This window comes from Nanorana parkeri, unplaced genomic scaffold, assembly GCF_000935625.1.
Source record: "Nanorana parkeri isolate BGI_ZX_2015 unplaced genomic scaffold, ASM93562v1 scaffold87, whole genome shotgun sequence".
NCBI lineage: Eukaryota > Metazoa > Chordata > Amphibia > Anura > Dicroglossidae > Nanorana > Nanorana parkeri.
The window spans coordinates 1,370,572-1,385,524 of record NW_017306355.1 but is presented as its reverse complement, the minus strand read 5'-3'; the positions used below and the strand labels follow the sequence as shown (position 1 = coordinate 1,385,524).

Below are 14,953 nucleotides of genomic sequence, written 5' to 3'. Positions count from 1 at the left end.
CTGTCATTCAGCAGTCAACTAGAGATATATTTGTTTCACCATTAAACTTTCAGCAGGTGTATCAAACATGGTGTGCATCTGCTTCTTTACATTATTCTAACAGTTGTGTTGCAGGCCTAAGAAGGAATGGAGGAAATTAGCAGACCTGAGATCCAAGAAAGGGTGAAAAAATGAAAAACATGGAAATTGTTTATAAAACACAGTGCTTTAGCAACACACTGTAACTGTCAACCAATTAGGATAGACAGCTATGGTAGAACAACAGTTGTATTATGTTTATGTTGTACTTAAAATATTATTAACCCTTGCAGCGGGGCTAACCCTGCACTGCAAAGGTTACATGCTAATTTTCGTCTAGGGACTAAAAAAAAAAAAAGCTGTCCTCACTCTAACCTCTGATCCGGCTGGCTGTCACAGCACTCCCCCCAGCCTCTTTCCTTCTACACTGCATCAATGGTATGTCCCTCTGCACCAGAGGGAGAGAGACACTGGAAGGGCTGGCCTAACAGTAAGCCAGCTGCAAGGATCAGGTGAGTATAACTTTGTTATTTTCCTCCCTAGACCAAAATGAGCAGGTAACCCTTGAGGTGGGGGAAACCCCACCGCAAGGGTTAATAATATTTTCCCCTGGAGTACTGCTTTAATATAGCTCCTAACTTGGATAGCCTCTGTTTAAAAAGGATTAGGGAAACTGAGGTAAGTGGGCTAGATGTTTAAGCAGCCGCAAGTAACATTACTTAGTAATATCAGTGTGGCTAGACAGATGAAATCTCTATAAAAAGTCTATGTACACATGTATTATGTATCATGGATGCAGGCCATACATGTGTAGACAATTTGTTCAATGTTATGAAAGATGTGACATTTGCCCATTCTGCAAGCGACTGCTGAGGATAATGGAGACAGTCATGTATTCTTGGCAACTGAACAATTCACTTAAATGGTTTTCTGGACAAAAATTTCAGATCTTTTCCCAATTTTGCTGTCAGTCATCTGTACAGCGAAAGGATTGTTTTCACTAACTCTTCTCAAGACTGATTACATTCTAATGAGAAACTGTCATCTCCAATTATAGCTGTAAAGATTATTAAAAGAGAAACCCAAATGTTTGTCAAATCAAGCAGTCATTGGTCAGTACGAAGTGCAAGGGCGAATCATGATCTCGATACCGTTTTTTCGGTATCGAGTACGAGTACCGATATTAATATTTCGGTACTCGCCGATACCGAGTACCGATACCGGTACTTCGAGTAGCATAGAGCTGGCTTCCAGGGCAATCTGGGAGCCTGGCAGCGTGTCATTATCCACCGCCCGGCTTCTTGATTGCCCGGGAAACCGACTCCATTCTGTTTGGCCTGCTTAATGCTGATTTGCCGGGAAGCCGGCTTCCCAGCCAATCGACATCGAGGCCGGCCAAACAGATCTGACAATATGGTCACACAACCTCCACCCTGCAGACACCTCATTCCCCCCACATCGATCCTCAGCAGCATTCATTACCGTACCACAGATGTCCCTCGGCCAGCTGGGCAGACACCGCTCACCAAGCTCTCCCGGATCTGCCCACATCTCCTGTGTGTACAGCGCCAACGTGATTGGCCCTCAGCCTGCAACTGCGCATGTGCAAACTGCCCAGTGCTCTCATTCAGACATCAAGGAGGCAGTGCTGGCGCTGTGCACACAGGAGACGTGGGGAGATCCAGGAGAGCTGTGTCTGCCCAGCTGGCCTAGGGACTGGTATGGTAATGACTGCTGCTGAGGATCTATGTGTGGGGAATGATTTGTCTGCAAGGTGGGGGTCGTGTCACCATATTATCAGATTTGTTTGCCCGGCTCGTTGCTAATTGGCTGGGAAGCCGGCTTCCCGGCCAATCAGCATGGAGCCGGCCAAACAGCATGGAGCCAGCTTCCCGGCTCCATGTTCCCTTGCAGCACTGCCGGTCAGAGGAAATCCTCCTCTAACCGGAAGTTCCAGTATAGGGAAAGGTATCGGAGCATTTGGGCGAGTACGAGCCCAAATACTCGGTATCGGCACACATACCGATACTAGTATCGGCATTGGTGCATCCCTACTTTGTACATATTCATTGATTACTGCAGTCTTAAGGCAGCTTTTACTCTCTTCCCTCAAAGTAATAAACAGGCATTTTCAATTAAAGTTGGCATGTTAAACAACATAAACGAAATGCAATTTACCTCTTTATTATTGGCCAAATCAGTTAGGAAGCTGAATTTCTGCACATAGCTAGACAGTGCTGGAAGGGTTTTTTTAACATCATTTCCCTAGGTAAGCAACGCACTCTCAATCTAAAGGGCCGTGGACAGAGCTGAGTGTGGCTATTTACTGATAGGGCAATCAATGGAACTAAGATCTAATCAGTGGTTGATGTGACCGGGGGCAGCTGTGATACGGAGTCGGGATGGATTATTCCTTTGTAACCAACACTGTGGCTTTTGACATGCGTGATGAAAATATTGCATCTGTGAGTACATTACCCTTATTAAACCATTTTAATAAAACATTTTACACATGGAGGTCGCGCTCTGTTTTTCTATGTACATGATGGGAACCCCAGAGCCTTTGGATGAACAGCTCCCCAAGATTGTGTGAATAGTAGGAATTAGCGCCAAGAGACTAAAAAACATTTTCTATCTAATCAGGTGTGTCAGCAGCAAGGGTGACAATGCTGCAGTGATTTCACTACTGAAGATATAGTGTTGTTCCTTTCAAATGAAGTGCTTTAGCACTCCTTCTGCAGGCAGGTGCATGTATGTTCTCAATGTTTCATGTTTTAAAAACATAGTACCCATATTTACTGGTATAGGCAGCCTACACCAAACATGTGATTTTATGGCGTGATCATAATGATACTTTAATCATCCAAAAAGGGAATCAACGTTTCCATGATAAACTCCCCTAGCATTATTAAATTATTATAGCAACTATGTGTGATTGCATGTGTGTTTCAGGAACTGGGTTAGCAGCAAGTATACTTAATATGTTAGTGATAATTTATCTTCCTCAAGTGCTGTGTTCCCATGAGATCACCGGAGGCATTCTAGTAGCTTAGAATAAATCAGCCCGTGTTTACCCTGAAGGGCACATGCAGCTCCAGGAATGCAGTGGAGAAGGGAAAGCGGGCACATCATGCTGACAGCAAGCAGCACAGGAGTTTGGTGTCAGGCTAGCCACGGCCAGAGGCAAAGGGCAGCAGTGTAAAGTAAAGGGGACAGGAGAAAGGCTTTTTTTATATACATGTGAGATCAGGAATAGAGAAAAAGCAGACAGGTTGAAATTCCACTAATAGGAAGGAAGCAAGGACAGATAAAAATACACAGATACAAATGGATAAAAATAACCACATCCAAGACAACCACAGATTCAACTCCACCTCTTTTATCTTCCTGTCCTTCAGAAATACATACAACACCCACACACCATTCATGTATTTGTATAACCATGAAAGAAACTTACCTTTGGCTGATTACTCAATCCCATTGAGAACCTGCAAAGAGAAAGCAATTGTCATTTTATTCAGTTGTAGCATCCAAACACTTCCTCAATGAAAAGGGCTGCTGCCGTTACTGAATGGATATTATTATTCAGGATTTATATAGCGCCAACAGTTTGCGCAGCGCTTTACAATATAGGGCAGACATTAAAATCACAATACAATTCAAGACAAGATGGTAAGGAGGGCCCTGCCCCTTAGAGAGCTTACATAACACTATGTTCATTACCTGCTCAGAACTAAACCCAGCTTGTTGCTGCAGGCTCGGATCTTGTTCTGGGCCTCGATGTGAGTCATATTTGTTGTGCTCTCTCCATCAATCTGTAATAACCAGTCCCCCACATTAACGCCAGCCAGTTCAGCTTTTCCCGCTGGTGTCAGCTGTAACAGAGAAGATAAGGCACCATTAACACAAAGGTTAACATATCGTGTTCAAAGCAATGTACACCAAAAACTATTTTCAAGCTGTGTGTTTTTTTCCACACAATTTCTTTTAAACTGCTACAAAACCAAAATATTAAAAAGACAGAGCTAAGGGTGCAAAACAATATAAGCAATAAGCAATATACAGTAACTTAGTGGCAGTAGTTGACTCTTTCCTTGCTGGTTGTCTCTTGCATGTCTACTAAAGCAGTAAATATAAGAGCTGACTCTCACCTGTCCTTCCTTCTGGAGGGTGGCTTCTTTTGTTCCCCATGGTCCATGTGTGTATTGAGATTGTAGTCCATCACGGGAGCTTGGAGTGGTGACTACCTTACAACACACAGAGGGACCACGGGGAACAAAAGTAGCCACCCTCCAGAAGGAAGCACAGTGTCAGCACCAATTCAGAGATGATTTGAGGATCTACAACCGAGTGATACACAAATAATATACATTATTAATAATAGTTAAGGTACTTAAATGCGTTTTTAAGACTTAACTTCTGAGTTTAGTGTTACTTTAACAAAGAAAACAAAAAAAGGGGGCTTCACTAGATAAAATGTCTACTAAAACTCATCACAATCACCTCCAAAGGAAATATCAAGCCCTCAGAAAACTACATTCACTGTTAGAATTTCGTTCAATCCTGATCCTTTGATTTTTTTTCATCATTTCGGTGCAAAATGATCATTTATTTGACCCCAATAACTATTAAAAAATCAAACCAATGTTCCAAAAACACATTTCTACTGGTGTATGGCCAGTTTAACTATTAATAGGCATCCTAAAGCAGAGCTATCCAGTCCATAAGGGATGAATAAAAGGTCAATATTATGAGAAAGAGTAATTTTACTTAGCAATCATCTGTCAATTAGAGAAATCATAAAAATATTTATTTATTACAGGTATTTATATAGGGCCAACAATTCACACAGCGCTTTACATACTGCACATTAAGATCGGTCCCTGCCCTCAAGGAGCTTGCAATCTAAGGTACCTATCTCACATGCATAAATACAGGGCCAATTAAGACAAGAATCAAATAACCTTCCAACATGTCTTTGGAGTGTGGGAGGAAACTGGAGTACCTGGAGGAAACCCACACAAGCACAGAGAGAACATGCAAACTCCTTGCAGATAGTGTTCTGACCAGGATTTAAAGCAGGGACCCCCAGGCAGAAGTGCTAACCACTACTGTGCTGCCTAGTGTTTAAGGACTGAAGTTGGACACCCCACACTAAAATAACCTCCTTAACTCAGAAGCCAAACTGCTAAATCTGTCAAAGCTACCATTGGCCAATATCTGACCAACTAAAGAAGAATGAAGTATAAATAACTAATGCTAATGTGCATCAATTGTTAAGCTAACTGCATATCAAGTTTAGAGTGAAAACACTTCTGTAAACTAAAAGGTTTCAATGTTTTTTGTTTTTTTTAAGGACCATCAAAACACTGAACATTAGCCGGTCATTCATAACAAATTGCTAAGGGCAGGCCCACAGTAACATGAGTGTACTGAATCAGAGTGTACTGGTGGAAATCCACCCATACAACTTAATGGAACAGTGCCCCCTGTGGATGGAATACTATTAATTGCTGATTGCACATTGTGTCAAGTTAAAATTGGAACAGCCAACCTTCAACAAATCATTTTGGAACTGTTTATGATGCCTTAAAACAAATTAATTCAACTGCAGACAAAAAACTAAGCATATTTAACAGTGCCAGCCTCATATGTTTTCTCTAAAAACAAGAAATCAAATTTAAAATGTTCATCTACAAGTCCCCAGGGGGAGACAGAAAGAGAGAAACAAGAAGCAGTTCCAGCAACCTGTGTGTGAGCTGGAATGAGGACATAGTATTTATAACTCAGAATTCTACAAGCTCAGCATTTCTACAAGAGCCACATGACAGCAATGGGACACCCTCCCTACCTCCATCCCCACCTGTCTGCTTTATTCACAACCAGCCTCTTTCTCTGTCACTCATTATAAACAACCAGACAGTGGTGAGACAAGGCTCTTTTATTTATAACCAATTCTAAAATGCAGCAGTAAAAAAACGAAGGCAAGTCAAATGCTAGTGAAAAAGTTAAATTGCAGAAAAATAGAAAAGCCATAAAAAGGGAGAGGAGAACGTTTAAAAGCAAAAGATACAAAAACAAAAGTAGAAAAAATATATATATAAGAAAGGAAAGAAAATAAAACCAGAATAACTGTCAGAAAGGTAGATATTCAGTGATATGTTTCTTGTTCAGTGATAAAAGAGGAGTTATGCACAATACTCTAGTCAACCTGTAATGCTGTAATCTTATAAGTAGGGTCACCATTATTAGTTATGGGGCCCCATATAGCCTACTTGACAGGGTCTTCATGTCAAGTACTACCTGTACCTGCCAATTATGATCTCCATAAAGCCAAAGCACAAATATGCACAATTTCAAAAATGAAACGAGCTGGAATAAGAAAAAAAAAAGAAGCTTCAAGGCTGATCCGTACCCTACTATCTCCCAATCGGCTCAATACAGTGCTAGAAATGTGGTGAGAGGGGCTGCTGCATGCTTTAGCCTTGCCACAATGGAAGGGTGGAAGGCGTCTGGGCAGTATTTTTTGTGGTGTGGTAAAGGAAACCAGTGCAAGGTAGTAAACATCTGATTGCTAGCTCTGAAAATTCCACTTTACTCCACCTGGCCACAACACATGGCATTTATCAACTGTCTAAAAAGGAAAATTCTCCTCTCTTTGTAGATATTTCCTCTTCGTATTGTGTCTTCCCAAAAGGAAGTGACAGGAATACACAGAAATAAGATTTTCAAACAATAATACACTGTGATAAGTTCATTTTCATTTAGCTGTTTGTATTCCCCAACTTCTCTGAAATCTCATGGCTAATGCTTGTTAAAAGAAGAATCTATCACCAGGTAGGATAGTCCTGGCTGATTGACACTGTTATCCCTTTACGGCAATAATGCCCCATACACCATATAAGCTGTAATACTTGTCTACCTCCATGGACTTCAATGGAGCAATCCTTACATTTCAGCTATTAACCTATTGATTAGTCAGTACTTATGAAACAGCTACAGTTATTGCTTTTTATTAGGGGGGACAAGGCTTTCTTTTAGCAATTTCATCACCCAAACTTTATTGGAATTTTTTCCAACTACCAATTGCTATTTGCTGGTTATGGCAAACACATCTAATATACATTGTACAATGGATATCCAAATATATAAAATATATTATCAAAACATTACCAAAGATCATATCCTTGTGCATAGTCTTAAAGGAAAAGTATTCAATTTTTTCAGAAAGCAAATCATTTGTGTTATTATTGTAATGTTTACAAGTCAGTTTTTTAATGTGAATTCCACATTTTAAATACTTGATCTTACAATTTTTTGTCACTGTATTAAGTATAGAAATTTGCAGATTAACCACTGGAGGGAGCTCTGTAATTGACTCAACCTAATCCCCTCTCTCACCTTCTACTCTGGCTGTGGTATGTTCCTCAGGGCCCTCACAAATAATACAAAGCAATGGACTTCTATCACATGTGATGATATCAGAGGGGCTTAAATCGCTGGAGTCCGGGGGAAGTGGTCTAGCAGCCAAGCAGGACCAAGGTTCGAGTGAGTATATCTTTTTTTATTTTACACCTTAGACCAAAATGAGCACTTAACCCTTGCAGTGCAGGTTTGCAGGCTTTTAACTGCCTGGCATTCTTCTTTAACACTGGATGAGATAAGATATCAGCCACATAGACAATGTATTTATGTTTTCATTGAATACACTGACACACAGACTTGTAACTTTTAACTACAATTCGAACATTTAAACACAGTTAAAACATTACCACACAATGATAAATATATTACCATTATGCTGATCTATTTTCCAAATGTATCTAAAAAAACATTAAAGAGATTACACATTTCCTCTAAGACATTATCCTCAACAGCCCTATGTGCACAGCAGTGAAGCTGATCACAGCAGCCAAATGCTGCCATAGTGGGAGGCAACTGATCATTGAAAAGATCTCTGCAAGTGAGCCTGGCCACCAGCTCCAGCAACACAAGACGTTCAAAGGACAGATGTACTGTGACTTTAATGTGTGATTCTTAAAGTATGCAATGAGTGGGTGGCAGGAAAAGGAACAAACTGTACACACCGTTGTTTCCAGAGGAAGATATATTATTAGAAATCATTGCTGTGCTTAAACAGTAAATGTTGTTCACAGAAACATCAGGATTTCTGTATGTTGTCATCGCTGCCAGAACCAAGCAAGTATTAAATTACTGGCACAAACAAGGTATCGGAATGTTTATAATTAAAGTAGAATGAAAGTCTTGTTTTTTTTGTTACATATATCTACTGCTAGCAAGCAATAGATACAGGTGAAACTCGAATAATTAGAATATCGTGCAAAGTTCATTTATTTCACTAATGCAACTTAAAAGGTGAAACTAATATATGAGATAGACTCATTACATGCAAAGCAAGATAATTCAAGCCATGATTTGTCATAATTGTGATGATTATGGCTTACAGCTCATGAAAACCCCAAGAACCCCAAATCCACAACCTCAAAAAAGTAGATTACATGCAATCAATAAAAGAATGATTGTACATAGAACAATATCGGACCTCTGAAAAGTACAAGCATGCATATGTACTCAGTACTTGGTTTGGGCCCCTTTTGCAGCACATACTGCAATTACTTTTGCACGATATTCTAATTATTCGAGTTTCACCTGTATATGCAAAAATATAATTAAAAAATGAAAAGTTACCAAATAGGTAAATACTTACCTGTGTCTCTGCCGCTCACTCCAGGAATTCAGCTTCCCCAAACCACCATGCAGGAGAAAGTGGGCAGGCGCATGCACAGTGGAGATCACCAGGCTGGGAGAGGAGAGCTACACTGAAAGTGAATGCATGCAGCCGGGAGCGTGCACGTCGGAAAGACGCCGTGGGACACGAGGAGTCTGTGTTGTATCAGAGACCGGCACCAGCGCTGGAGGGGTTGCTGAATACAAGTGGAAGGAAGAAGATGATCAGATTAAGAGGCGTCACTTAAGGTAAGTCCTCAAAGCAGGATTGGAGGGGGGAGATAGAATTTAATGTCACTTTAATCTAACTGTAACAACAAAGTCCATAGTACTACTGTGAAAAAGGGTCATTAAAGTCCCCGTAGCTGATTTATACAGTTAGCCAGACAGCAGACCTGTGCACGTCAAAACAATTCCTGCAGATGATCAACGTCTTCCCAATCAGTAATCTGCCAAGAAAATTTAGAGGGTTATTCACTGAGGAGTCGAAGGATATAGCCGTAGCTTCGGCTAATCCTTCAGCTCACTTCGGCTGCCGGAGCCTTTTGGTTCACTCGAACTGAACGGCTGCTGTATAGGTTATTCACAATAGCCCGTACAGCAGCCGAAGAGCTCAGCTGAGCCGAACGCATATGTTTCGACTCAGCTGAGCCGAAGTCACAGCTGAAGCGGGGAGAACGGTCTGCCGGTCCCCCTCCCGATCTATATCAGACCCTTTAGGTCTGGTAGGAAAGTAAGGAGGCCTCCCCCCCAGTTAAAAATAAAGTGCGTGGGGTTCCCCCCAAAAGTCATACAAGGCCCTTTAAGGCTGGTAGGAATTTTAAGGAGGAACCCCACCCCCAAAAAAGGGGAGGGGGGAATTCCCTCCCAACCAGACCTTTAATCAGGGCAGCAGCCTGGAAGGGCAGGAAAGGCGGGGACGAGCGAGACCCGCCTCACACCATACCAGGTCGATTTCCCTTGGCACTGGGAAGGTGCTTTTCCGGGGGTCCCCCCTGGAAAAGCAGCTTGTTCCTGCGCCGATAGCGACAAGGGCCTCTTCCCCACAAGCCCTGACCCGTTGGTTGTGGGGGTCTGCAGGCGGGGGAACTTATTTGCATTGGGGTACCCCTTTAATTACAGATGCTGTGCCATCTTGTGAATGAGTAAGGGTTACTTGTACCTCTACTCATTTACTAAAGGGTTAAATGTAAGTGTAAAATCAACAGACTTTTGAAAAAGTCCTTTACCACTTGCCGTCCATGGCCATTCCTGAACAGTGTATATTACATCACTTCAACATTCAGTGTCACTCTCTCTGCTTCATCAGCTTCTCTGGGGGTCTCTAGCTCACAATTTTAAGGCTTGACTATTTGGTGTCTATTTGCCCCGTCTTTTATATTTTACCAAAAAATTAGGGTGATAATAAATGTTTCATAACATTTCATAGGGAAACAGGTTTTTTTCTAAATTTAGGGTACTTTTTTTGTTATATAGTAATAAATAAAAGCCCCAGTGGTGAGCAAATACCACCAAAAGAAAGCTCTATCTGCCCCCCAAAAATGGTATAAAATGTGTTTGAGTACAGCGTTGTATGACTGAATAAACATCAAAGTACTGCAGCGCTGAATACTGAAACATGGCCTGGACAGGAAGGGGGTTCTTCCTGTCCAGGCCATGTCAACGATGATGCCGACTCGCGGAAATGAAAAAAAAAAGCCTGCAGCCCCATCCGCAACCGCCAAACACACTCTGCAAAATGACACCTGCCATCCAAATGTAAACAACTAGACGGAGCAAGCGTTGACCTAAAGGGTCTGCTATGGATCGAGAGGGGGACCCCATGCCGTTTTTATTTTTCTTTTGTTTACATTTTTTTTGTATTCTGCTCACTACCTCTGAGGTAGCAAGCAGAGTAACCAAGCCGAATGCCGTTCTGTTTTGTAGCAGACTGCCTTGTCTCAGGAATGGATACACGGTGTCTGTGTATACGTTTGTATAGGCTTGTAACCTGAGCCAGCACTACAGGAAGAGGCCCTGAGCTGAAAAGGGAAGTTCTCCCCAAGCATGAGAAGACATGAGGATTTAAAAGGAAGAGCAGCAAAGAGAAGGGAAACAACCATGGATTACAGTAAGGCACACATTACAGTATTGGTTTATGTTAAAAAATCTGAGGGTTTAATGTCACTTTCAGCTATTTACTCACTGCCGTTGGGCCCCTATGAGAATAGGGGCAAATGGCAGCGAGTGAACCAGATGTTGGATCGGCGGAGTCAAACGTGGTCTTCACTTCGGCTTAGCTGAACATTCAGAGCATGAGTCTTTCCTCCTGCCTGCAGCAAAGAACTGACATAATTCTCCTAATCTGCTTCTCTTATTCCTAGGTTCAGTCATTAGAATGGAGCTCAATTCCTTATTTTTAATAACAAAAAGGTACAGTTTTTAATCTGTTGCCGCACATTGTGGCATATTGTTGATTTATTCATGCAGAATTTAATGACAGGTCTGCTTCAAGTGCTAAAATGAATTTAAGGGCAGTGGCCCATTAAATTGGTTTAGCATTATTGTTCTACACCAAGTATGAGGCACATGAGTCAGGGAATGACTACTTCAATGAGAACCCAGTTACATAGGTGTTCTGCACTGGTTTATTTATTAATTCTACAGGCATTAGGTGATTATCTGCAGATCATATGGTATCGGTATGAACAAGTGACAATTGTCTATGGCCACCTTCAGATTTTAGCACACACCCCCATTCGGATGTTCTTGAGGGGAAAGGTGTTTGTCAAAGTAGGATTTTCTCAAATAATCATTACTGTTTCCACAAGGCTGTCTGCATAGAGCATATACATGTATCATGCAAGTGTGCACATTTATGCATCAGCCTGTGAGTGTAAACTGTAATGTTTGCATATCTGGTTGTCAAATGCTCACCTACAAGAGCCATAGTCGGTGGCATTATAAGCAGGAATTCTTAACAACTAGCAAACACCAAATTTCACAAAAGGTGAGAGGATCAGCACTGCAAGTTGCCCATTATTTGTGTTGTGTCCATTGGAACTACTGACAAGGATCCTAGTGAGCCAAGCCAGCCACCCACTTCACACCAGTATTCCTGGCAGTGCTTCAGTCTGTATACAGAAAACAAATACTTGGGGATTATAACTGTGCACATCATATCTTTATCTTTGATGAGAGACTGAAGTCCGTGCTTGTATCTGATAATGTCATTTACCCATTGATATTACAGTTCCAGTACATTTATGCAACAGTGCTATATTAAACGCCGTGTGTAAAACCAACAAACTTGCATTGTTTTAACATTTTGGCCATGTATGGCAAAAATATTTTTGTCGGCTTTGTTCACTCACAACTGATATTCCAGTTGTGTAAATATGCCATCAGCCTGATTCCATCTGCTTCTTATATGGTTAGGAGACACTGCAAGAGAAACAGCTCTAGTTGATTTCAACTTGTCACAACCATCAAGAAGGTGATTCACTCTCTGTGAGTTATTTCTGATCTATTTTACATTATGAGAGCAGGCAACCCCCCAAGTGTGGAAAGAATCAGGAGATCATTGTGAAGATTCCACTATACATACAGTATATCTGATTAGGTGGGACTGTGTATTTAAGGAGATGGACAGCAGAATATCCGGCCGAGATTAAGAACTTGTCAGAGGAGAGCTAAACCCCTTTAAATACATTTTTTACACTAATCCAGCTACAGCACATGTGTCAAATTCAAGGCCCAGGGGCCGAATCCGGCCCACCAGGCCATTTTCTAGACTTCTACTTTCAGATCTAGGTATTAGGTTATTACTAAAACCAGTGATAATCGAATGCAGAGGCAATTATGATAAAGGTTAGATACATTTATATAGTCTTACAGGCCCTTTGAGGGCAAACATAATGTTGATGAGGCCCACGATTAAATTGAGTTTTGACACCCCTGAGCTACAGTATACTCATTGGAATATGTGTTCATGCCAGAATGTAATGAAGTAATATGTACAGATCATTCAAGTTTACTTTGCCCGGCTTCAGCTCAGACCACTGTATGAATCAGCAAAAGGTCTCATCATTGTATGTCACTTTCAACCACCTCTAAATAAGCCTTTCACACTTTGTTTTAATTCACCATTACAGCACTCAAGCAACTCTTCACGCAGGAGGCAATTTGTGTACTATAGTCTGCAATTATCCACCCAAGCCGTTTCCATAAAGACAAGTTCATGTAAATATAGCATTTACGTTTTTGTTTGCTTGCGCATTTGGCATCGGTTGGGTAGTGCATGACTTTGTCCTGACAGTCTAAGAGAGAAGGAGTGAGAATTTCATAGCAGTACAGTGTACAGCAGTACACAACAGTAAACAGCTTGCTATGACCTTCCATTCCGACCTTTTTGTAGTTGCTTCAAGTCACCCTGTAGCTGTGTCAGTGACCCCCACAATACGCTCTACTTCATACTTATAATTAACTGTAGAGCACAAGTGAATACCATCTAAATTTGTGGTATTAGTGACGCAAGTCCTAGCAGCAGACGCTGATTTGCAATAAGGACCTCCTGCTTCACAGGCCAACTCTTTAAAATGGGTGCGGGGGTAGAGGAAACTAGCCCTATTAACAGGTCTCCTGGCAACAACTCCCTTTCTCACTTGAGCTGTGCCCTTTTCTTCTGGGTTCTAGCATGGCTTGTCTTGAAATAGCTCTGCTCAAAACAGCAACCTGTTGCGCTCTGTGCAACTAAGTCTATTTTAAAGAACAGCCTGCAGGGAAGCAAAGCAAGGAGAAGGGATCTGTAATCACACAAAAGCACGGTGCTTTGCTTCCACTTCGCTGTAACAAAATGAAACACAGAAACACATGCACATACCTGCGTATAATTGGATTATATGGGACAAGAGTAACAAGGCATTAAAGCATTTAATAACACAAATGTTTCCTTTTTAATCCCACGCAGTAAAAGAAAATATAAGCCAAGAGCCAATAATATGCTTTGAAAGGCATGCTGTCCATTTTTGCTTGGAGGGAAGAAGAGAGCAATACACATCTTGCCTAGAGTTAGATGTGTCAAGGGTTAAAGGGCAACTTTACTCAGAACCAAGTAAGGGGATATAACTGACCTCAAGTTCCTTGGCCCTATAGTCACCATATTTTTGGATGTTGTCATACCCCATCCCTTTCCCAGCTAAAATCTGAACAGATTGTGATGGCCGCAAGTGTGCACATAGCTCACTGCAGATCACAGATTTGCATATGTTTGAAACATATGCATGCTTAAAGCCGACAAGTTAGGAAATCTATTAGAAACTGTTATAGAAAACTATTTTACTGGTGAAACCTGTAGAATATTCATGCTGCATTTATCACTGGAAAAAAATCACATAAAATGAAAGCTAAACACCAAGCAGATATAAAACACTATTTAATGCACATGAATGTACAGTCAAAGGCCATGCAAGAGCAGAACAGATCAGCCACTCTTCCCTCTTTCTTTCTCTGCTGGGCAAGGGGCTGTGCTAGGATCTGAACTTCAGCGGTGCATCTTTTCCAATGACGTAAAAAGCTAAATTTACTTAGTTGGAGTCAATACCAGTCAGGGACAGGAAAGCGGGTGTGTAGTGGTGATAACAGCAGACTGTGCTGACGCTGTGTATGTTTGTACTACATCTGTGGGAGTGCTGAAGAGGGTTAGAACACTCTACTGAATCAGAGCCATTGCAGTAAAAGTTGTCACCACTAAAATGGAAGTGGTGTTCTGGCTGTCAGAACTGGCAGGATCAACATATTCATTCAATAGATTCCACTCAGAATAAGAGGTTGGGTTTACTATCTTAAAAGGACAATCCCTTTCAAAACATTCTTTTTTTGGTGTAGTGTAATTAGCTGGGGGCAAGAGGGTGACCAAGCTGCCCTGTGTAAGAACAATAGAAAAAGTAATGCTACCAACCTGACTCTGCTATCTAGCAGGTAAAGCAACTCCTCTATATGTACTTTAGTTTGTATCGATCTATTACTCTGGGTTTCAGCTTTAAACTTTTATCTGGATTTTATAGTTAATCCATAAGTAATACCTGGCAGTGACTACAGTGTATTACAGCATCTTCCAGGTCCTAATACAGCAGCTATACTGAGTGACTTGCCTGTGCTGTACAACACAAAAAGGTGACATCATGGCACCACCCCTCAATATATATAT

At 41.4% G+C, this 14,953-nt stretch overlaps 1 protein-coding gene across 1 annotated transcript in view; it reads right to left on the bottom strand.

Annotated features, from left to right (window-relative positions):
* The window catches only part of PDLIM7 (PDZ and LIM domain 7), a 109,980-nt gene that overhangs the window by 60,096 nt on the left and 34,931 nt on the right, over positions 1 to 14,953 (bottom strand). The window contains exons 3-4 of the mRNA XM_018552411.1: positions 3,742 to 3,893; positions 3,476 to 3,506 (exon numbers count right to left, since the gene is read on the bottom strand). Of these exons, the coding sequence (XP_018407913.1) occupies positions 3,476 to 3,506; positions 3,742 to 3,893 (183 nt within the window). The remainder of the gene's footprint in view (positions 1 to 3,475; positions 3,507 to 3,741; positions 3,894 to 14,953) is intronic.